General features: G+C 55.1%; 2 protein-coding genes and 1 long non-coding RNA gene across 4 annotated transcripts; 2 read left to right on the forward strand and 1 right to left on the reverse strand.

The window, feature by feature from the left end:
* Window positions 1–1,599: 1,599 nt before the first annotated feature.
* ZFP41 (ZFP41 zinc finger protein) lies at window positions 1,600–10,926 on the forward strand. Its single transcript, XM_025264919.3, is given in 4 exon segments — window positions 1,600–2,349; window positions 5,633–6,127; window positions 6,129–7,160; window positions 9,793–10,926. Coding segments are annotated over 2 exon segments (594 nt in total). The 5' UTR covers window positions 1,600–2,349; window positions 5,633–5,813; the 3' UTR covers window positions 6,409–7,160; window positions 9,793–10,926.
* A 4,109-nt stretch (window positions 10,927–15,035) lies between these two features.
* On the forward strand, window positions 15,036–21,323 carry GLI4 (GLI family zinc finger 4). Of its 2 annotated transcripts, none has more exons than XM_025264910.3 (4): window positions 15,036–15,178; window positions 16,513–16,681; window positions 19,419–19,535; window positions 20,265–21,323. In XM_025264910.3, the coding sequence occupies exons 2-4, from the start codon at window positions 16,552–16,554 to the stop codon at window positions 21,185–21,187; spliced, it is 1,170 nt and encodes a 389-aa protein (XP_025120695.2). In that variant the 5' UTR covers window positions 15,036–15,178; window positions 16,513–16,551; the 3' UTR covers window positions 21,188–21,323. The 2 variants fall into 2 exon arrangements, with proteins under 2 accessions (XP_025120695.2, XP_006045200.2); XM_006045138.4 differs by lacking the exon at window positions 15,036–15,178 and adding an exon at window positions 15,212–15,465.
* Window positions 21,324–21,441: 118 nt separating this feature from the next.
* On the reverse strand, window positions 21,442–23,433 carry LOC123329354. Its single transcript, XR_006544748.2, has 2 exons — window positions 22,652–23,433; window positions 21,442–22,513 (listed from the first exon to the last, which is right to left on the reverse strand). It is a non-coding gene; the product is annotated as an uncharacterized LOC123329354 (long non-coding RNA).
* Between the last annotated feature and the right edge of the window lie 43 nt (window positions 23,434–23,476).

The raw sequence follows: 23,476 nt of genomic DNA on the forward strand, positions 1-23,476 counted from the left end.
TAGAGGAAACACCCACGGTTCAGTAATCTGTGTCTCCAGGAAGAACCATCATAAAGTCGCCCAACTCCTCCGGTCCAGTGCACGCCCACAACACTCTCTGGATTTACCTCCAAGCCGCGATAGCTCCTATTTCCTGAACTGCAATTCCTTGGGCTATTCCCAACGAAACTTGCTTTTGCTGGTAAAAGAACTGGCTACCACTATATTATTGAACATAATATAGTAGCAACAAAGAGGGAGCAGAGTTGAATTTGGTCTTGAGTATGTTGAGACTGCAATACCTGAGGCTCCTGCAAGGATAAAGTCTAAGGGACAGATGCACAACAGGAGCCAGAGCCAGAGACACGTGAGAGAAGGCAGCATCTGGGGGCATCAGGGCCAAGTGCCCATTCACTGAATTGCCATAATGAGAGCCCCACCACCTGCCAGGCTACTGGAAGAAAACATCAGAAATAGAGAAAGCAAAACAGCCCACCCCCAGAAGAGTTGATTTTCTGGTGTGGGAAGGGAAGATGAACATAATAAACACAACAGGAAATTCCATAGCCTGTTGGAAAGCTGAAAGTGCTATAGAAAAAAAAAAAGTAGGGAAGGGTGGGTACCAGGAGGTGGAGGAAGAGGCAGAATGCTGTGGTATTACAAAATGTGATCACCACAGTGCCAGTGGTGTCCAGGACGTGCTCCTAACCAGTGAACTACAGCAGAGGTGATGGGAGGTTAGGTACCACGAGACTTCACCCCAGCAGACTGGGGCCAGAGGCTTTCTGCTGGCCCTGAAGGAGCACAGAGAGGGCCACGTGGCAGGGAACTGTGGGTAATCTGCAAGACCTAAGGTCAGCCTCCCCACAGCCCAGAAGAAGCTGGCCCTCAGTCACACAACCACCAAGAAAGGAAGCCTGCCAACAGCCACACAAGTGTGGAAGCAGATCCTCACCTCACGCTGAGAACCTTGACTGCGGCCTTCGGAGGCTGAGCCGAGGACCAGCTAAGCCTCGCCTGGACTCCTGTCCCACCGTGATATAACAAACGGTGGATAGGAAAAGTGCTATAACCGTGATAGAGGAAACCGTGGCACAACAGAGGAACCCTGATATAACAAACAGATATTGCTTTGAGCTGCTAAGCTTGTGATAACCACAAAACTAACACACCCAGGGTGGTCAGAGGTCAGGGGTCCCCTCTAGGAGGTGAGCTCTCCGCAGGCGGTAAGTGGGAGTGAGTCAAGAAGACAGCTGGGGACAAGTGTTCCAGGCAGAGGGAGTGGCCAGTGCGGCTGAACGCAGGGCACAGCAGGCCTGCTGCCTCTGTGGAACTCAAACAGGTGGCGGGGGTGGGGGGCACGAGTGAGGGAGGGGGTGCAGAGGGGAGCGAGGAGGGCTGGGGTGAGTGATGGGGGCAGGAGAGGAAGGGAGGGAGTGCGCAGGTCAGTGGGGCAAGACTGGGTGGGCGGCCGAGGTAAGGGGGCGTGTGCTGCGACGCGAGTGAGTGGGAGGAGCTCGGGTCGGGGGCGGAGTCACCCGTGGCGCACCACCGAGAGGCTGGGGCCTCGCCGCCTAGAACGGCACCGGAAACGCCGGCCCGGGAGCCGGCTCTTCCTGCGGGTACCGACGGTGGGCGAGGGGGAATAAACTAAAATGAGGTGAAACCAACTGCAGGGGCGGAGCCCTGCAGGGCGCACCACCGAGAGGCCCGCGACTTCGCTTCCTAGAACGGCGCCGGAAGGGGCGGGGCCAGCGGCGGGCCTTTCCGGCCGGCGCAGAGGCGCGGCTACTCGACTGAGAAGATTCCCGGTGCTCATCGCTGGCAGCTGGGGGTGCGGCTGGCCTTGATGAGGACGCGTCCCTTCCGGCCCAGGGACCCTGCGAGGAGCGCACCCGCCCCGATCTCCATGCGGGAACTCACTGGGTCCCTCTGGCGTCGTGTGGACCCCCCACCCAGGGCATCGGCCACCGCTCTCTCGGCTCCCTGGTTCCGCGGGGACAAGGGCGAGGTGCGCGAGGACTAGCTCCGTGCGAATCGAGGTGAAGGAGACCTCGGCCCTGCACCCGCGGCTGGCCAGGCTGTCAGGGCCCCTCTTCTCGGCTTCGACACCGCTGCGGGCCTTCTGACAGGCCCAGGGCCTACAGACTGCTTGGGTGCATGTTTGCCCTTGGATCTTAAACCCATTAGTAATCCCATCTCTCACTGAGACCCTGGCTTCCGAGGGCGATTGAGGTTACCAGGGAGTCCTGCTGCAGTTAGATACCCAAAGTTTCATGTTACAAGCGGCCTCGCCCGGAGAGTGAAGGAGCTACACTGAAGTGGCAGAGCACGTACCTTTAGGTCAGGGCTGTGGTCTACTCTGGCAAGGTAGATTGCGTTTCCTGCGTGGCTGTAGCAGTTACCAGGCCTACAGATCTGTGAAATGAGAAGACCAAAACAATGACCTCAGATCGGTTCCACTTCTAACAATTATTTTATTGCTTGGTGTGCACAGGGCTTAGAGAAGTGAATATGTCCAGTCTCTGCCATTAAGCACCTGCTTGAGTTAGGCCGACATGATGATGATCTAGAATGTTTTGGGAGCAGCAGAATGTGCAGTCTCCAGCCAAGTAACTAGGGATTCCGGAATGAAAAAGAAAAATCCTTGCCCTCAGCTTATCAGGAGACTGCACATCAGTGACAAGCCACAGGTGGAGTGACAAGAGTCCTTGTGGGAGAACAGTCCTTGGAGCTCAGCCAGCAGATGTCAGGCTCAGTGGGTCCAAGGACCACTCCTCTCCATCAAGTGGGTCAGCATAGAGCCAAGATAAGTTTACATCTGCCCTGGAGAGCCATGGGCTAGAGGGTTGATGGCACTTTCCCGTTGGTCTTGGTTTTCACCTGTTTCCTACTAAAACTAGACCTCAGCTCAAACTGCAGCCTGGCTGACTGGGGCTCTGGTCCTCTGCCCTAGTTCTACCTGCCTCCCCAGCAGAGATGCCCCCATATTTGTATGCTTCCTTCAGCCTAGATGACCTTCTGCCATCCTCAGTTCTGGCTCCCACCTAATGCTAAAAACAGCCTCCTCCCAGAAGCTACCTCCAAGAGAGCCTTCAGAGAGTGACACTGGCCTGAATCTGAGTCAAGTGTATGTAAACATTTTCATTTAGAAGAAACCAGATTCTCAAACTCTTGTCAAGATGGGAAAACTGTCCAGTCATTTTATGTGTTGCCTCTGTGCACGGGAGAGTGGATGAAGATTTAGTATCCACTTTGACTTAAAGGAAATGCAAAGGATTTATCCCTCAAAACATACTTCACCTGAAATGTTACCATCTAGAGCACCACATTTTGGAGTGAGACAGCCTGGCAGAATGTAGATGTCCCGGGAGATCAGGTGACCACACAGGCCATGGGAGGTCTCTCAAGGGTGACTCAAGGACTCAGAACAGGATCTGCTTTCTTGGGAAAGTGCTTTCTTCTATCTTGTGAAGACTTCTTTTGCCTGTGGTTAAAGACCCTGAAGTTTGTCAAGCTTTATCTTAGAAGTCCATTTGTTAGCACTGAGGGAAGAGACAGGTTAACGAAGCTCAGAAATAATACAGAGAAGGAATAGGTGAAGCTTCTTAACCAATGAAACATGAGCCATGCTGGTAATGCTTATACAGGTACCTGGGCCTGACCTGTCACTGGGACTGACTGATTCCTGTTTGAATTTTGTGGTGATATTAGAATGCTTTTAGATGGGATTAGGGACAGAGACTGTCAAATTTTTTAGATAATGCACTCAAGAGCCTAGCGGATGGTTCCCTGGGGCTTTGGCCCTCAGTGGACAGTCAGCTCCAGTTAAGGCCACAAGGAGAATGAAAGCCTGGTAAGGAAACAGGGCATGAGGTCAGGGAGGCTTCTCTGAGAAGAACCCTCAGAGCAGAGCTCTTAGTGAGTGATGGGCCAGCACCAGTTCTCAGGACCTGTTTGTGGGCAGCCAGGTGCTGAGGCAGGAAGGACTGGGAATGTGTGGTGAACCTAAGGGTGCTTGGGAAGGGGCAGGGCAGCAGTGTGAGGGGAACCACGGGGGATTTGGCAGGGATGTGATGGGGTTCACTGGCTGCTGGGTGGAGGATGCCACCCAGCAGAGGACTCAGGAGGGCCAGGGTGAGGGTGGGAGCGAGTTTCATATGGGTGATGGGCAGTTAGAGGAAGCACAAGCTGGAATCAAGATTGCTAGGAGAAATATCAATAACCTCAGATATGCAGATGATACCACCCTTATGGCAGAAAGTGAAGAACTAAAGAGCCTCTTGATGAAAGTGAAAGAGGAGAGTGAAAAAGTTGGCTTAAAGCTCAACATTCAGAAAACTAAGTTCATGGCATCTGGTCCCATCACTTCATGGAAAATAGATGGGGAAACAGTGGCTGACTTTATTTTGGGGGGCTCCAAAATCACTGCAGATGGTGATTGCAGCCATGAAATTAAAAGATGCTTACTCCTTGGAAGAAAAGTTGTTACCAACCTAGACAGCATATTAAAAAGCAGAGACATTACTTTGTCAACAAAGGTCCATCTAGTTAAGACTATGGTTTTTCCAGTGGTCATGTATAGATGTGAGAGTTGGACAATAAAGAAATCTGAGTGCTGAAGAATTGATCCTTTTGAACTGTGGTGTTGGAGAAGACTCTTGAGAGTCCCTTGGACTGCAAGGAGATCCAACGAATCCATCCTAAAGGAGATCAGTCCTGGGTGTTCATTGGAAGGACTGATGCTGAAGCTGAAACTCCAATACTTTGGCCACCTTATGCGAAGACCTGACTCATTTGAAAAGACCCTGATGCTGGGAAGAATTGAGGGCTGGAGGAGAAGGGGATGACAGAGGATGAGATGGTTGGATGGCATCACTGACTCAATGGACATGGGTTTGGGTAGGCTCCGGGAGTTGGTGATGGACAGGGAGGCCTGGTGTGCGGTGATTCATGGAGTCCCAAACAGTCGGACACGACTGAGCGACTGAACTGAACTGAACTGATGGGCGATACCTTCTGTGAGGGTCGCACGTGGCTCTCATGGACAGTAGCTCTAGAAGCACGTAGTCTGGTCCCAAATACAAGAAGTGGAAAAGGAGCAAATAAAGGGCAGGGAAACTCCACAATTGGGGGGCCACACAGCAGTTATTGGTCCATGGTGCACATGAATCCTGCTGGATGCAGGTGTGGAGATGCCACCCCTGGCAGAGGAATAAGAATTCTTTGGTTAGGGACTTCCCTGGTGGTCCAGTGGCTACGATGCCACCCTCCCAATGCAGGGGGCCCAGGTGGTTCAATCCCTGCTTAGGGAACTAGATCCTGCATGCCACAACTAAGACCTGGCAAAGCCAAAGAAATACATTAAAAAAAAAATTTCCTTGGTGACCAACTGAGTAAATGATGACATTTACCCAGATGAGGAAAACTGGGAAGAGTGAGATTGGGGTGGAGGTGTTCTGGGAAATCAGTTCTTTGGTCATGTCCAGCCTGAAACTTATGAGATGTCCGGGTGGCATACACCAGCAAGAAAGGAAGGGGGCCATGTCTGCATGCCTCTGCCCCCCCTTTCCCTGCCCATCTGTCCCTTTGTAACTCAGTTCCTCCCAGACATTCACTTAATCTAACAGTTCATGGTCTTGTTTCTCTCCAGCCTCAGAAGGGTCGCTGGTGCTCTTCTGTTGCAGAACTTCAATTCCAAGCTTGGAAAAATAAAGTCCTTTCTGAAGAAGTGAATTTACAAGGGAATTTGTAGGCTGGAGGATTTTGCCCCTGGCCATTCTCCTTGACCCTTGCCAGCTTCCAGGGGGCCTTCCTCTACCCTGGAAACAAGGATGGAGAAGCCCACAGGCAAGAAAAATAAGACCCGGACCCCAGAGGCAGAAGTGCACATGCAGAAGGACACTGCCAAAGAAGAGAAGGCATCTGGGAAAGAACAGCCAAACCAGAGCCCCACTTTGGCCCAAAAGCACAGGAAGGAAGCCCGCCTCAGTCCTGAGAATGAGAAACACATGTTTGAGGCCTTTGATGCTTCACTTAAAGATGACTTTGAAGGAGTTCCCCTGTTCACTCCCTTCCAGAGGAAGAAGCCCTACGAATGTAGCGAATGTGAGAGCCTCTTTAAGCACAAGATGGATTATGTTCGTCACTAGAGTCCACACTGGAGAGAAGCCCTTCCAGTGTGCCCGGTGCAGGAAGATATTCAGGCACAGCTCTGATGTGACAAAGCACTGGAGGATTCACCCCAGAGAAGAGCCCTTTAAATGTAGTGAGTGTGGCAAAGCCTTTAACTGCAGTTCCAATCTCCTGAAACAACAGAAAACCCATACCGGAGAGAAGCCATACAGATGTAAGAAGTATGGAAAGAACTTTGCCTACAGTTCATGTCTCATTCGCCATCTGAAACATCACCCATGGAAGAAGCATTGAACGTGGGGAAGCCACCCACCAGACTCGGAACTTTGTGCCTGTGAGAACATCCTGGCAGGCCTGCCTGGGGGTCCTTTTCCTCTGGAGTCTGAGTGGGCGGCGGGGGCTCCTGCCCTCACCAGAAGACCCACCCGAACCAGGTCAGCAAACACCCAAGCCATACAGAGAATCTCCAGGTTGAGACATCATGATAACAAGCATGCAAACTGCTGTCCAGATGGCAGGCTTGGACCCAAGCACAGCCCAGCACCTCCCACTGCTGCCTCACCTGTGGCACCCATGCTGGCCTCAGCCCTCCCACGGGCTCCTTTGAAGAGTGGTCTGCAGACCCTTTGCCCCCTGTGTCCCAAGTCCATCTCCATGCAGCCTGGCAGGAGGCCTGTGTCCCTGGGCTGGACAGCAGTGCTTCTGCAGTGAGCACTGGGAACTCCACTGTGCCCCCCACCTCGGCTGGCTGTGCCGGCAGTGATGTGCTTTGTCCCGTGCCTTCCCTCCTCTGCTGGAGCGCCATTCCTTAACCTTGGCCCCCATCCCCAGGAACTGGACTCCCTCTGTGTCCTCCCGGCTCAACCACCATCCCAGCTGGGCAGCCTGGCTTTCCAGGTGGACCACTCGGGACACTAAATGCTGCCACCATGGGCGCTTCCTGCCCTGGCCATGTCAGCCCCAGGATGTTGATGGCAGCTTGGATCCAGCTTTTGCCTACATTGCAGCTTTTCAGACACAAGACAGAAGGCCAGCTCTCTGTTCAGGTGAGTTCCACTTCTCCAAGCCTGGCTCCCAGTTCTGTCCCATGTCCTGCACATCCATGTGCTTGCCTGCCCTTGGCTTCCCTCCAGGAGTGGTCTGGCTGGGCCTCTGCGCTCTCCTGGCTGCGAGTGTGGCTTGCCCCAGAATTTCAGCACAGTATAAGAGGGAGGAGGGGCTAGAGGGATGAGGGGCCTGTCATCCAGGAAGTAATACAGCTTTTTATCAGTAAAACGTTGACACCTACATTTTCAGCTGTTTGGACCCAGAAAACTAATAATGACCCTGGTCTTGGGGCCTCCTCCATCAGAAGACAGGAGAGAGTGCTCCCAGTGCAAACGTCTCTCCAGGTTAAGACTCTTGTTCTTTCTAAAAGCTACAGCATTACAACAGCTCTACCTGCACCAGGCACCTCCATCCACAGCTCAGTGGGCCTCCTCCTGTACCAGCAGCCCGGCCCCGGGTGTGACCAGGCATAACCTGGCACTGTGATCCTGCTCACACAGTCCCAGAACTGGAGATGTGATGAGGCAGAATTGTTCAAACAGGTGCCGGGAGGCTGGCTTAGGGAAAACACACCTGGAATCCTGGTGGGAAAGATTGCTCTAAAGGATGCTACTGGGACATTTGGCAGACCTTGGGTCTAGACTGTCCACCAGTGGGGGAGGGGGGACATCGCATCCAAGTCCCCTGGTTTGATGGCCTGCAGCCATCTCAGACAATGTCCTTGTCGTGAAAGATGTCTGCTGTGGTCTTCAGGGCCACAGAACAAGGTCACAGTGTCTGCAGTTTGCTCTCAAAAGGTGAGCAAAGAAGCAATAACAACAATACACAGACACTGAGTGAGTGACCACACAGGCTGGCAAACCTTCTCTTAAGGGATGGATAATAACTGTTCTTGGCTTTGTAGCCATAAGATCTTTTTAGCCATGACATGCAACAGCAGTCAGAGCACGGAAACAAACAAGCACGACTCTGTGCCAATAAAGCTTTATTTTACCAAAGCAGGTGGTGGGCCGGATTTGGCTGATTCTAGACGAAAGGATATGTGACATGTCCTAGGAGTGTCTGCATCCGCTTCAGTTTGGTTTGTTTTTTATTTATTATGGTTTATAATCATGATGAGTATATTGTTATATATAAAGTATTGTTGTATAACACGTATTAATACCATAGATAGAAATATATCACAGGTACTGTAGAAAAATTAGCACTTTCTGTGTTAGTACGTCTCCCATGTTATTACCAATGGGAAGCATTTTTTGTGGCTACCTAATGATCTGTTCAATAAAAAGCCGACTTAACCATTTCCTAACATGTAGGCTGTTTCTAGTTTCAGTTCAGTTCAGTTCACTTCAGTCACTCAGTCGTGTCCTACTCTTTGCAAGCCCATGAATCACAGCACACCAGGCCTCCCTGTCCATCACTAACTCCCGGAGTTCACCCAGACTCACGTCCATCGAGTCGGTGATGCCATCCAGCCATCTCATCCTGTGTCATCCCCTTCTCCTCCTGCCCCCAATCCCTCCCAGCATCAGAGTCTTTTCCAATGAGTCAACTCTTTGCATGAGGTGGCCAAAGTACTGGAGTTTCAGCTTTAGCATCATTCCTTCCAAAGAAATCCCAGGGCTGATCTCCTTCAGAATGGACCAGTTGGATCTCCTTGCAGTCCAAGGGACTCTCAAGAGTCTTCTCCAACACCACAGTTCAAAAGCATCAAGTCTTTGGCGCTCAGCCTTCTTCACAGTCCAACTCTCACATCCATACATGACCACAGGAAAAACCATAGCCTTGACTAGACGGACCTTTTGGCAAAGTAATGTCTCTGCTTTTGAATATGCTATCTAGGTTGGTCATAACTTTCCTTCCAAGGAGTAAGCGTCTTTTAATTTCATGGTTGCAGTCACCATCTGCAGTGATTTTGGAGCCCCCCAAAATAAAGTCTAACACTGTTTCCACTGTTTCCCCATCTATTTCCCATGAAGTGATGGGACCGGATGCCATCATCTTCATTTTCTGAATGTTGAGCTTTAAGCCAACTTTTTCAGTCTCCACTTTCACTTTCATCAAGAGGTTTTTTTAGTTCTTCACTTTGTGCCATAAGGGTGGTGTCATCTGCATATCTGAGGTGATTGATATTTCTCCCGGCAATCTTGATTACAGCTTGTGTTTCTTCCAGTCCAGCGTTTCTCATGATGTACTCTGCATATAAGTTAAATAAGCAGGGTGACAATATACAGCCTTGACATACTCCTTTTCCTGTTTGGAACCAGTCTGTTGTTCCATGTCCAGTTCTAACTGTTGCTTCCTGACCTGCATACAGATTTCTCAAGAGGCAGGTCAGGTGGTCTGGTATTCCCATCTCTTTCAGAATTTTCCACAGTTTATTGTGCTCCACACAGTCAAAGGCTTTGACATAGTCAATAAAGCAGAAAGAGATGTTTTTCTGGAACTCTCTTGCTTTTTCCATGATCCAGTGGATGTTGGCAATTTGATCTCTGGTTCCTCTGCCTTTTCTAAAACCAGCTTGAACATCAGGAAGTTTACGGTTCACGTATTGCTGAAGCCTGGCTTGGAGAACTGGTTTCTAGTTTAGGTCACCATAAACAATGTGGTAAATATCTTTTCCACATTTAGGGCCAACGATGGGTTGCCAGAAATGGACTGATGGATGGAGATCATGCTGGCAAATACCTTCCTCCGGGTTGTGCCCCAGAAGTTCTCCAGCAGCTCACAGACAGCAGGTGAGTTTTAATGTCACCAGTTTGTTAGAAGAGAAGAAACACTCTAATCTGATGTCTTTGATTTCCAAAGAGGAGGCGGATGCAAAGAGCATGGTCTGTTGAGCCAGGGTTGCTGACGCACCCTCGTGCCTTGGAGACATGGGGCCTCGGCCGGTCCTCACCTCCCTGTGCCTCCAGTCCCCAGAGGTGACACTGGGGCACTGATGGTGCTCAGCCTGGTCACTGCCTGTGTGTAACCTCGTGCCACACGGACCCCCAGTTTAGCCACTGTCACCTCTGGTCACATGTTAGTGTCCTTAGTGGGCAGACATTGGCCCACAGGCATGAGAGGTGGCCATGCAAGCAGACAGCCTTCAGTGCCTCTCCCAGGAAAACAAGAGAGACACGAGAAAACAATCACGCAGCTCGTCTGCAATCAGCCACCGGCTCTTCTGCCGCCTGGTGTTTGGTGCAAATTGATGGTCTCATTTCTCATTTCTAGTGAGTTAACCATTACGACACCACACCGCCTCCAAGCACTGAACCCCACACCCTTCAGATATCAATCTGTTTTGATGGTTTTGTTGGCTGCTGCTCTTCAAATGAAACTCAAATTCCAGAAAAAGAAAACCTTCTAAGTAACCTGAGTCAAAGAAAAAACCATAATGAAAGTTATAAAATACTTAAACCTGAATGATAATGAAAATACAGCTTGCAGGAACCCATGCCTCTGTGGTCAGTTAATCTACGACAAAGGAGGAAGACTGTACAATGAAGAAAGACAGTCTCTTCAGTAAGTGGTGCTGGGAAAACTGGACTGCCACATGGAAATCAATGAAATTAGAACATTCTCTAACACCATACACAAAAATAAACTCAAAATGGATAAAAGACTTACATGTAAGACCAGATAGTATAAACTCCTTAGAGGAAAACAGGCAGAACACTTTTTGACATAAACTTGCAACGATATCTTTTTGGATCCACCTCCTAAAGTAATAAAAATAAAAACAAAAATAAACAGATGGGACCTAATCAAACAAAAGTTCTTGCACAAGGAAAGGAAACCATAAAACAAAAAGACAAGCTACAGAATAGGAGAAAATATTTGCAAATGATTCAACTGACAAGGAATTAATGTCCAAAATATACCAATAGCTCATGTTGCTCAGTATCAAAAAAACAACCCAATCAAAAAATGGCAGATCTAAATAGACATTTCTCCAAAGAAGACATACAGATGGCCAATAAACATATGAAAAGATGCTCAACATCACTAATTATTAGAGAAATGCAAATTAAAACTACAGTGAGGTATCACCTCACACTGGGTCAGAATGGCCATCATCAGAAAGTGCAAATAATAAATGCTGGAGAAGGTGTGAAGCAAAGAGAGCCCCCCTACATTGCTGGTGGGAATGGAAACTGGTGCAGCCACTGTGGAGAACATTATGCTGCTAAGTCACTTCAGTCGTATCCGACTCTGTGCGACCCCATAGACGGCAGCCCACCAGGCTCCCCTGTCCCTGAGATTCTCCAGGCAAGAACACTGGAGTAGGCAAGAACACTGGAGTGGGTTGCCATTTCCTTCTCCAATGCGTGAAAGTGAAAAGTGAAAGTGAAGTCGCTTAGTTGTGTCCGACTCTTCAAGACCCCATGGACGGCAGCCTACCAGGCTCCTCCGCCTATGGGATTTTCCAGTCAAGAGTACTGGAGTGGGGTGCCATTGCCTTCTCCGGGAGGACAGTATGGAGGTTCCTTAAAAAATTAAAATTAGAGATACCATATGATCCAGCAATCCCACTCCTGGGCATATATCCGGAGAAAACCATAATTCACTGAGCAGAGGAGTGGATAAGAAGCTGTGGCCCATTCACACAACAAAATACCATCCATCCATCCATAGAAAGAGCCGAGCACTGCCACCCACTACGACATGGGTGAGATCCAGAAGCATTATGTTTAGTGTAGGGGCCAGGCACGGAAGGACAAACACTGTATGATTCCACTTATATGAGTTCCACTTCACTATGTGTATTCATATAAATGAATTGCCCTGGAGCGGGCACATGCATGGGAAGTGGAGTAGCAGTTACCAGGTTGGAGGAGGGCGCTGAGGGTTTGGCAGGAACAGCTTCTGTTAGGTAGTGGTGACATGTACACAGCACTGGGAGTATTTAATGCCACTGAATTTCTTACAGTTTGTTAAAATAATAAATACTATATATTTTTTTACCACAACAAAAAAAGTCTGTTGAATTTGATATGCTAATAACAAAATGCAACTTTCTACAGCTGTCATCCATTTTAGCAACAAAAATGGCATTTTCTGGCAAGTGGAAGATGTGCTGACCCCCTGACCCGGAAACATCACTTGCTGACACGCCTTAGCAGAACTCTGGGACACGGGCTAGAGAGACACCTACGGCAGTATTTACACTGAAGCGGGTAGACGTGCATCAGCGTCTGCGGGTCTCAGACACAGCGCTGCGCAAAGACAGGAGAACATGCAGTGTGATTTCAGTCACTAGCTTATGCAAAGCCAAGAAAACAGCGTGTCATTTGGACGTGCACATGGGGAGAAACAAGAGTCATTCCCCAGCCGGCAGGGCTCTGTGTTTGGTGGCCTCTGCTTCCTGAGGTGGGTGGAAGCCGGGCAGGGTGTGATCCACCCCTGTAATTTCATCATAGCACATACACCCTAAGAAACAGTCATTTGTTTCCTCGCAATCCTGTTGCTAACCAGGGTGGGGTCCCCCCGCTCCAGAGCAGCATGGTCCTGTGACACCTTCCAAAGCTGAAACAGCAGAAAGCAAAGAGGCAGTTACCTCGTTAGAACACATCTCATTCAGGGTGCACGAGACAAATCAAGATGATGCCCCCAGACACGGTTAGCAGCCCTGGCACCTTACTGCTGAGCCTGGATCCAAAGGAAGGAGCTTGGCACGCCTGCTCTTAGCTGCCTCGGGAGCAGCTGCTGTAGAACAAAGGCTGAGCAAGCTTTTTTTTTCACTTTTTCCCTTTATTTTATCAAGGCTAAAATCCTCTTTGGATTTGTTGAAAACCAGGTACCCAAAAGCAAAGTGATGTAAAGCGAACTTTCAAAAAGCAGCAGGGACCTCTTTGCCTGGGAACAGAGCTGGGCCGTGTCATTGCTTGATGCCCGCCCCACAGACCCTCTGATCACTCCATCAGGGACCAGTTCTGACGTGCTCATCTGTCCTCCCCTCTGGGTCCTACCCACTTTGCCTCGTTAGAGTGGAGGTCCTCACAAGGGGCGATTCTGCCCTCAGAAGGGGATGCTGGTAATACCTGGGGACACTTTGGTTGTCACAGGCAAGGGGAGGAGTTCTGGCAGTTGGTGGGTGGGAGGCAGGGAAGCTGCTCAGAGCCCAGGATGCTGAGGGTGAGGACCCTCAACTCAGGAAGGGCTGAAGAGTCTCGAGGCCAGAGACAGAAAGTAAGAGCTGTCTGCTGGAGGTGTCAGAAGCTGGAGATCTGGAAGGGAGGCAGCTTTCAGCAGAAGCTTGTGCACTTGAGTGCACAGAAGCCCATTCAGGCTGAGAAGGCTGGCAGGGCCCAGGCACCCCAGACCATGGGGCAGATGTGGGCAGAAAAATGGTGATTGGCTGAGAGTAATTAGATCCCCTCAGGTCTCCCCAGCCTTGTAGGAAACAGAAGCCTGCCTCCATCCCTCTGAAACAATGAGCAGGACAGAATGAAGAAGAGGACGGGTGAAAGTCCAGCCCACGGCCACTTCTGTCCACCATCAGGGAGGACACACTCGAGGGTGGTGTGCACACTCATCAGCAGCCCCCCCTTCCCCAGCCATCTCCCCATCTCTGGAAGCAGCCACCAGCCACACTCTAGCCAGAACCCCAAGATGTCCTCACACCCACATCCCAGCCAGCAGCAGATACGGTCAGTTCTGTCCCCTACACGCCCTCCCCCAGCCTCTCTCCACCTTGCCCATCTCTCCCTTCTCTCCTGCCTCCCCACTGCCCTGAACTGACCTTAAAGGCACTCTTCACTCCCTGCTCAGGACAGTTTGCTGGCTCCTGGTACAAGAAGAATGAAATCCAGGCTCCAAATTGACTTTAAGACCACTGTCCAGCTTGTTTTGGAGGCAGGGACCTGTCCTTTTCCACACTGTACCCCTGAGCCTGTGTCTCAGGACCTGGTACCAGGTCAGGCAGAGGAGGGCAGGGGGTAACCTTCCAGAACCTACAGGGCTGGGACTCACCTCGAGTCTGGGGCAGGAATCAGCTGCTCAGGCACCTTTTCTCCAGCTCCAAGTGTGCTTCAGCCTCTTTCTCAGTTCTCATCCTGGTCTCACCACCCACCAAGGAAGGCCCCTCCCCACACACTTGGTCCTTCACATGTCCCTGGTTATCTGGTCTCTCTGCTGCCATGGCAGCCACCTGGGACCAGATGTCTCCTCCTCCCTGATGAGATCCTCAGGCCTGGGGCTGTGGCTCCTCTCTTGCTGTCTTCTGTCCTCTACCTGCCCAGACTCAGAAGTAGCCATGGGGAAGTAATTCCGCTGGACATCCATCCCTGGTGGATAGGTTCATAGAATCCTCCTCCAGCTGTTGCTTTTCCCAACGAGAGAGAGTGAGCCCACTTCTCTTTCTGGTTGTAAGATCTGGGCTGAGAAAGAGACTTAGTGAACATCAGGAAATTCAGGAAGAATTCCATGAAAAGGTTGTGGGAAAATTTGTAACACTCCTCAGGACCTAAAGTTTGGGAACACACTTCAATGGCAGGGTAGTTTAGGGGGCATTTGAGACACCCCAAAAAGAGAGGAGGACTGTCTTCAGCAAGTTCCCTAGCAAATGATGGCCGTCCATGCTAGGGAAAGAGATTCCCCCGAGGATGCTTTGGGTGGAACTTTTCTTCTTGCGGAAGCACTCCAGTGGCTGCACTCCAGTGGCTGTAAGAACTGTGCTTGTAGAATATGTGTGAGCCATCCCTGCCAGGCGCGCGCTGCTCTGGAAGTGTGTGCAACCGGGGACCGAGAGCTCAGCAGACGAACCTGGGGCGACTGACCTCGACAGGCTGCGGGCACCTGTGATCAAAGGCCACAGATACTTGTGGGGCAGGTTCACCGGCCTCCGGCCGGCGCCGCACGAGTTAAGGAACTCCCCGCCCCCCGCGGCGCCCCGCCCACCGCCCCGCGAGGTCACAGAGGCAGTGGTCCTCCCAGCACCCAGAGCGTCCCGGAAGTGCTCGCGGCCGGGCGGGGCGGGACGCGGGTGCACTTCCGGCCGGCGCCCGGGCGGCCACCTCCCGCTCGGAAGGTGAGTGGGTACCGGGCAGCGGTGGTGGAGGCTGCCGGGGCGCCCAGCCCCACTCGCGTTCGCGCGTTGTCTCCGCGGGCCGGGCCCGGCCCCTGCAGCCGCCGCGACCTTGGCCTCGACCGGGGCTGGGGGCGCGGGTGGGGGCCGCAGCGGGCACACTGTCCCCGAACGGTCGCGGGTGTCCGTTTGCGGGGCGCCTCCCCACCCTTCCGGAACCCCAGAGACGGGAGCTGTGGCAACCACACTCTGCAGACGGGAAAGAGGCTCAGAGCCGCCTCTGGCCCGAGGTCGGTGGCAGGACGCAGCCCGGACTGCATGCTCTCTGCTGCCAGGCGCGCGGAGTTCGGGCCCTTTCCCGCTGGGCACAGGCTCCAAGCTGGGGAAGAGGGAGTAGACAGGGTTCGTCCCTGGGCCAGTGCCGTTTGTGTCCCCTCCGCCTTCAGCCTGTCACAGCAGCGTGGAGGTGGAGGGTTTGCGTCCATGTGTGACTGCCACCTCCCCTCAGACAGCCAGGGTAGGGGTGGCCGTGCATTTGCCCGGCTAAGTCCCCCGGGTATTAACTAAGTGATTTGATGGGTCTTAGCGGGGGTGAGAACCTGCACCCAGGTTCAGGGCTGCAGCCCCACGCTGTGGCAGTTTACCTAGCTGCCGGTGACCCTTGCCATCATTAGGGGCTGAGGTGTGGTGGGGGCTAACCTCGAGGAGCCCTGTGGCGGCTGCCTCCCCGCTTCCTTGAAGCAGGTACCGTCTGCACCATTGCTGGATGTACGTTAACTTTGGCTTTTCTCCTGCCCCTTTTTCACCCCCAAATAAGACCTTCTACTTCATTAAAGTGTGAAAGAAAAACTCTCCCCTTGGTCGAAGCTGTTGTTGCAAACCGGATTAAAGGAGGGTGTTTTTGCCTGAGAGGAGACTGAGAGCATCGAGGTGTGCTGGGGCCAGGTCTGCAGCCTCTGAGGGCTCTGTGGAGGGTTTTCCTCTCTGGAAGAGTCTCCTAGAGAGTTAACCTGGAGTGTTCATGCTCCAGCAGGCAGGGTTCAGTTTTTGTCTTCCCCAGAGCCAGCGGCCCCTAGCCGTGACAGGAGGTTTTTCTGGAAGAACAGCCTGCTTCTCTCGCTGGGCAAGGCCTTGGGTTGGGAAAACATTCTGTTCTTGTAGGTGTGCTGGTGCTGTGCGCCTGGTGGAACTAACAGTTCCAGCACTCTGGGCCCCACAGTTTGCCTCTTGGAATTCCTTACCCAAGGAGGGAGGCTCCGCCTGTGGCTGATTGCCACCCCCTACCCCTGGCACATCCCTCTGACCCCCTCATCCTGCCATGGTTTTCATTTTCCCAGGTCCCCGGTGTGCACTCCTTCAGCAGGCCTTGGGGGAAGATGGCGGCCCTGGGGGACGGTCAGGAGCCCCCTCATGTCCTGTCCCCGGTCAGTTTCCAGTCACCCGGGACACCTGGAGCCCACCACCATGAAGCCCAACTTCACCTCCACCTCCACGGTCATCAACATGGTACTTGCCTCCCTGCACCATCACTGTGGGCAGGCAGCTTGCTGGGCACTGGGGCTCCTGCACCCTGGTACCTGGGTTGGGACTCGGGCAGTGGTGGTTGAGCTTTGGGCTGAGCTGTGTGAGCCGTAGCTCCCTAGGGGACAGTCCCCTGGACTGTGTTTGTTTAGGGCATCAGGGCTGCAGAAAAAGCAGCCTTGATGGCCAGGCCTGTGTGACAGAAGCAAGTCACTTTGTCTCTCTCTTCCAGCCGTTGCTCCCATGCCAGGAAAATAGTGTCTAGAGATCTGGGCAAGCTGGTTTGGGTGGGGACCCCTGTGCGGATGGAGCCACCAACCTTGCTTCAGCCCCCAGCAGGATCTGGGGGTGTCCAGGTGTGGAAATAGCCAACAGCTGGTTGGGGAGGACGCCCCAGCCCTGTGGCGTGTGGTGCCCCGGGGCCCTGCTCACACTCAGTCATCAGAGTCTGGGGCTTCCTTCCGTGCCCCACGTTCCACAGGAGGCCTGGCCTCACACCTCTCGCAGTGGAGGACACAGATGCTGGTGGCAGCTGGATGGGAGCCCAGATGTGTCCCATCGCTCTCAGGGCAAGTCTGAGCCTGTGCCACTGTCCTGCAGAGCTGGCACTGTGCCCAGGGCCCACTCTGTGCCCAGGGTTCTCACTCTTGGCAGGTCCTGGCATTATAGCAGATGATGTTATGGCAGCTGAGATGGGCTGAGCAGCGGCTGTGCTGGGTGCCGACTGTGCGCTTAGGGCTCTGTGCGGGGACAGAGGAGGCCGGGGGTGGGCACTGAGCACACGGGGACAGTGAGGCCCACGGAGGTCACGGGGGCAGCCTGACGTCGCACACAGCTGAGATAGCGGGCCAGTCGAGGATGAGCAGGTGCTCCCAGCGTGCCCTGTGACGGGCCAGGCTAGGGCGTGTGCAGTGGGTGTGGAGCTTGGCGCTACCCTCAAGGAGCCCAGACCCTGCCCCCTGGGCACACAGTGGTTTCAGGGCCCCCACGCTGCCCCTGGGGGCCTGCACTTCACCTCCAGCTCCTCATATCACCCTCACACCAGCCTGGGGAATAGGACCTCCTGTCGCCACATCTCTGATGGGGACCTGGAAACCCAGACCTGAGCCAGTGGAGACCAGCAGAATCCAGACCCCACAGCCTGAGTGAAGCGCTTGCCCTCAACGCCCCTGTGGGCCCAGCGCGCCACGGCTCCTCCCCGGGGAGGCAGACCAGCAGGACACAGGACTCGGGAGGGGCTGCCCTGAAGATAAGAAGGCTGGTCCCCAAGCCCCTGCAGAGCAGGGCTGCCCCTGACTTGATCTCGTCCAGCCATGGGCAGCATTGGTCCAGAGGCTGGTCTTGGGTGCTCTGAGCCATGTCCAGGTGCCCTGAGGTGCCTGAGGGTTGCCCCATAGGAGGGAGTGGGGCTTCACCCCTCCCCACTGCATCCAGGCTGTTTTCCAGGGCAGAGAGAACCCCTCAGACTTTCGAGCCTTTCCTCTGCTGCTGAGGCTTCACTCTTCAGGGGTCCACAGAGGCCTCTGCAGGAAAGCCCCAGCATCTCAGGAACCTGCCCAGGGCCCTCCAGCCAGCGAGGCCAGGACTTCTGGAGCCCCAGCCTCCCGATTCCTGGGTCCAAGTTGGTGAGATGGGCCAGAAAGAGCGTTCGGGAGATCCACCCTGGCAGGCCTGGGGTCCCTCAGACACAGCCAGGCCTGAGCCCAGCGACCCCCCCACCCCCACCCTCCCCACCTCAAGGACCATTTCTGAACCTGCGGCTGAGCAGAGTGCTGGACGCCAGGCAGGGCCAGAGGGTGTCCTTAGAAGGGGAGCCCTGGTCAGCTCGAGGCGGGCAGGGAGCAGCATGGGCCGAGGGGACGGGGCCTGGTCCCTGGCAGGGATGCTGGGTGGGGGGTGCAGGTGTGGGGCAGGGCTCAGCCCCTCTTCGCTCGCAGCTCCCAGAGACTAAAGCGGAGCCACGCTGCACTGGGCTGGGCGGCGGGCCTGGCGCAGCCCCTCAGGGACTAGTGCCCTGCAGATGGGGGGGCTGGACCCCTGGGGCTTGCAGGCTGGAGGAGGGAGGGGCCCCTGGCCAGGAAGCAGTCTTCCCAGAGGTGCCCCCGGCTGGCGCCTGAGACTGAATTCCAGGTACCCAGTGGCCAACCCCACCCACCCTGCTCCTCTCCTGCAAGTGTGTCCAGGCCCAACAACACACTTCTGGGCTGTTTTACACAGAAAACTTTGAGCCAAAAAACCACCCACTGCCTTCCCCCTGGAGCACCAGCCACACCAGCACACTGTTCACTTGAGCCTCAGGCCTGGGGCCTGTGGCCAGAGTCAAGCAGGCCTGTCCCTGTTGCTAGTTGAGGGTGGCCTGCCTTCAGGCCAAGCTGTAAGCCTTCCATCAAAACCACCCTGGAGGTGCCCAGCATAGGGGGACACAGCGCTGAGCTCTAAGAGGCTGTGTCAGGATGCGGCCGTATGAGCAGGCTGTCCACCTGGCAGGCCGGGCCTGGCCAGCCCCGGACTTCACGTGGTTTAGTGAGTGGGTGAAGGTTGAGTGACAGCAGCCCAGAGCAGCCAGCGCTCCAGGCCCAGCCCCTGCCTCCCCACTGCAGGGCAGCCACGTGGTGTCTCGGGGCCCCTCTACACACCCATCTCCTGAACACTCCAACCCTTTGTGGCTCTCAAGAGCCTCCAGAGGAAGGGAAAATGAGCCCCAGCCCCCTGTGACCCCCAGGCTTCCCCAGCAGCAGCCCTGAGGTGCCCTCCCAGCCCCCACAGGAGCAGGAGCCATCAGACCTGGACTTCCAGGAGGTGGCAGAGGTCCAGATCTGCAGAGACACCTGCTGGTCAGGTGAGTGAGCAGGCCACACCAGGGCCCTGCCCGCAACACAGCTATCTGCAGCTGCTGCCCACCAGGCTCCTGGCTATGCCCACCACACAGCCAGGCCCCCAGGCCCTTCTTGTCCCTGGCTCGGAGTGCGCTTCCATCCCCCACAGCCCGTCCCCACTGATGCCCATCCTGTTGCCTCCACTGTCTTGCTGTGAGTGCTGCCCAGGCCCCCGTAGCCCCAGCCTGTCCAGGTAGTGTCTGCCCCAGCACCACTGGCACCCCAGGCCGGCACTTGGGGAGTTGTCCTGGCCCTCCTTCGCCCAGTGTACTTCCCCCCTGCCTCCTCTAGCCCCCTAAATCAAGCTCTGGCCGCATCCCTTTCTCCCCAAGGCCTGGACCTGGCTTCACCCGTCCAGGCGCTTAGCCCCTCATTTCTTTGCTGCCCCACCCTACCCCACCTCTCCCCCAGAGAAGCCCTTGTGGTGTCTCCCGGGGGTCCCTGAAGCAGCTCAGGGGCCGCAGGGGCCTGGAGAGGCGCCTCCTCGGAGAGGACGTGGCAGGCGCTGGCATCCCGGACCAGCAGCCTCGGGAGCAGGGCCTTTTCTGCTTGGCTCCGAGTTTGAACTCCTGTCCGCCCCGCCCCCGAGCAACCCACAACGTCCCGTCCGCTCCCACCCTGGCGCAGGCACCCGGGGTGGGACAGGGTCCCGTGAGGGACGGCCTCTGAGAGCCCTCCGCCTCTCGTTTCAGGTTCTGAGTCGGAGCCGGAGCAGGCCCCGTCGTCTCCCAGCCCGCACGGTCCTGAAGACGAGGTGCACCAGGCCGGGGGCGTGCTGAGGACCCTGCTGAGGAGGCTTCCCCGCAGACCCGGGGGTGGGGACCGCTTTGGGCAGGAGCCCAGCCTGGAGCGGTCAGCAGGCCAGACACCGAGGGCCGGGCCCCGTTCCCAGAAGAGAGACACCTGGCTCGGGTCGCAGGGGGCCTCCGGGACGGAGGGCAGCTCGGGACGCACGGCCGAGCTGGCGGGTGGCCTGAGCCGGGGCTCAGGTCTCGGGACCCAGCAGGGCGGCCCACGGGGCGGGAAGCCGCACAGGTGCGAGGCCTGCGGCAAGAGCTTCAAGTACAACTCACTTCTGCTGAAGCACCAGCGCATCCACACGGGCGAGAAGCCCTACGCCTGCCACGAGTGCGGCAAGCGCTTCCGCGGCTGGTCGGGCTTCATCCAACACCACCGCATCCACACGGGCGAAAAGCCCTACGAGTGCGGCCAGTGCGGCCGCGCCTTCAGCCACAGCTCGCACTTCACACAGCACCTGCGCATCCACAACGGGGAGAAGCCATATGAGTGCGGCGAGTGCGGCCAGGCCTTCAGCCAGAGCTCCAACCTGGTGCGGCACCAGCGACTGCACACGGGCGAGAAGCCGTATGCCTGCAGCCAGTGCGGCAAGGCCTTCATCTGGAGCTCGGTGCTCATCGAGCACCAGCGCATCCACACGGGTGAGAAACCCTACGAGTGCCCCGACTGTGGCAAGGCCTTCCGCGGCCGCTCCCACTTCTTCCGGCACCTGCGGACCCACACGGGAGAGAAGCCCTTCGCCTGTGGCGCCTGCGGCAAGGCCTTCGGCCAGAGTTCCCAGCTCATCCAGCACCAGAGGGTCCACTACCGGGAGTAGAGAGCGCTGGGGACACGCGGCAGCAGCCTGGGGTCGAGGCGGCATTCTCGCGGAGGGCTCCTGCCTGCGCGCCCTCCTGGTTGGCACAGCCAGCATCACATGCCCTGTCCCGAATAAATTCTTTGTGCTTGATGGAGACGAGAGGAGGCCCGGGAGCTGACGTCATCACCATCTTGGGCTCTGCGCAGGGTGTGGTGCAGATTGCATGTGCATGTGGGTCAGTAAATAACAAAAATGGACCTAAACCTGGAGACTTCAGTTGGATACAGGGGGGTTTTATTTTTACACGAATAGAAGCAGTGTACCATGATGGCTATGAAAATCGACTGGAATTTAAAGCCCAACTCTACACTTAACTGTAAGGTTAGACAAGTTAATCTCTCCAAATTTTTCTAATTAGGAAAAAAAGATATTAGGGCTCTCCAGAGAAGCAGAGGCAGTTGAAGAGACGGGTAGGTTAGGAATCCGCTCGTGAGGTTACGGAGGCTGACACCCCAAGACCTGCAGGGGGCTGCTGGAGACCCAGGAGCATCGATGGTATAGCTCCAGTCTGCAAGCCGGCAGGCCCAGGACCCAGGAAAATGCAGTGTTTCAGTCCAAAGGCAGAATGAGACTGACACCCCAGTTCAGCAGTCAGGCAGGAGTTCACTGTTCCTTGGCCTTTTTGTCCTATGCAGTCTGACCGGCTGCGACCCATGCACGTGAGGGTGAGGAGCCCAAGCACTTTACTCAGTCTACTGACTCAGATGGCCATCTCGCCCAGAATAATGTTTGACCATATATATGGACACCCTGTGGCTCAGTCCAGTTGACACATAAAATCAAACATCATTAGCAAGGATAAGATCGTACTTGATGTCGTAGAGTTGGCCTCATTCCTCCTGGGATGAGAGAATGAGGCCTCATTCTCTCTGGGATGCAGACCAGAGCTCAAAGGAGCCCCAGACCTATTTGCTTCTATTTTACCCACTAGAGGGTAAGGGAAACATCCCAGAGAAGGGTTCTGTTGGGGTCTTAGGCCACTTGCTGTCCATCTCTGGGCTAGGGGCTCTAACGAGGGAGATAGGCTCGGAGATTGCCATTCAGCCTGATTCAAAGTCATACCCATGGCTTGTGTCAGGATGCTGGGATGAGCAGACAGAACCACAAGTTCCTCTGCCCACATTTTTAATACCGTTATTGTCCACGTGCTTGTCTTTGTCGGTTGCAATGCATCATTCCATATGGGGCTACCTCGGTATCTTCATAAGTCTGAACTGGACGAGGGGTTCGGCTGGACCCAGACTCCCGAGAAAGGAGCATCTCCAAGGCTGGGGTCAGAGCTTGCTGAAAAACAGATTCCCAGACCCCACATCAGGGAAGATGGATTCAGTAGATCTGGGGTGGGGCCAGGGAATCTAGATTTAGCTCCAACACCCCCAGTGATGTTGATAGTGTGCCAGGCTTGGGGGCCTATGGACTCACCCAGCCCCTCAAAGCAGGTGTTTCTGCATGGGCGACGGTCCCAGCCGTACTCAGACACCATCTGGAAGGGGGTCCGGCACTTCTGGACTGCCTAGCTGAGGCCGGGGTCTGCCCTCCAGCACCAGCCCTCCCAGTCCTGCCCTCTGGGCCTGTCATAGCCTGGCTGTACTCAGTGGAGGAAGAGCCCTCAGGATTTGAAGGTGGTGGTCACGCTAGGGGCCGTCTCCTCGCCCCTGCAGTTCTTTCCTAAGTGCTGGGTTCCTTCAACTGGTCGCAGGGATCGTGGACATGCCTCAGCAGCGGACAGTAACGTTCTCACCTCAGACCAAGCCAGCATGCGCCATTCCTCCCCTGGGCCACCCCAACAACCCAGAATTCGCCTCCGCCTCCCACCCCCTCCACCAGAGTCTTCTGAGTCATGAGTTGGGTGGTGTCCCTTGCTTGCTTTCCAGAGTCTCTCCTACCGCGCTCAGGGCCTTACGCGCTGGGCCTCCTTGCCCTTTCCCTCCCAGGCTGTCTCGGCCTCACCGCCCGGTTCTCCGAGGTCCCACAGCCAGTTGCTATCCAGCACCTCGGACAGCTCCAGGGAAGCGCGCCGGTCCGAGCGTAGGTGCACCGCCCCGAGGCTCTCAGGCTCAGCCCAGTGGCTCCCGGGGTCTCCTCTTCGCGGACTCCTGCCCCTGGCAGGCCCCCTGCGGGCCCCCCACCTCGAGCTTCCGAGAGTTCCGGGAAGTGCTCGCGGCGCGGGGCGGGACTTGCTGTGGGCGCGGCGTTCGCTCGCTTCCGGCTCCCGCAGCCGCGGGGAGGAGGCGGGGTGGCCCCGCC

The sequence above is a fragment of the Bubalus bubalis genome, chromosome 15 (assembly GCF_019923935.1).
Source record: "Bubalus bubalis isolate 160015118507 breed Murrah chromosome 15, NDDB_SH_1, whole genome shotgun sequence".
Lineage (NCBI taxonomy): Eukaryota > Metazoa > Chordata > Mammalia > Artiodactyla > Bovidae > Bubalus > Bubalus bubalis.

Excerpts from the sequence above, each read along its gene's own strand:
- GLI4 (XM_025264910.3), top strand. The coding sequence starts at position 16,552 with ATGGCGGCCCTGGGGGACGGTCAGGAGCCCCCTCATGTCCTGTCCCCG. Across the intron at positions 16,682-19,418 it reads CCTCCACGGTCATCAACATG|GCTTCCCCAGCAGCAGCCCT; the intron begins GTACTTGCCTCC and ends TGTGACCCCCAG. Across the intron at positions 19,536-20,264 it reads CAGAGACACCTGCTGGTCAG|GTTCTGAGTCGGAGCCGGAG; the intron begins GTGAGTGAGCAG and ends CTCTCGTTTCAG.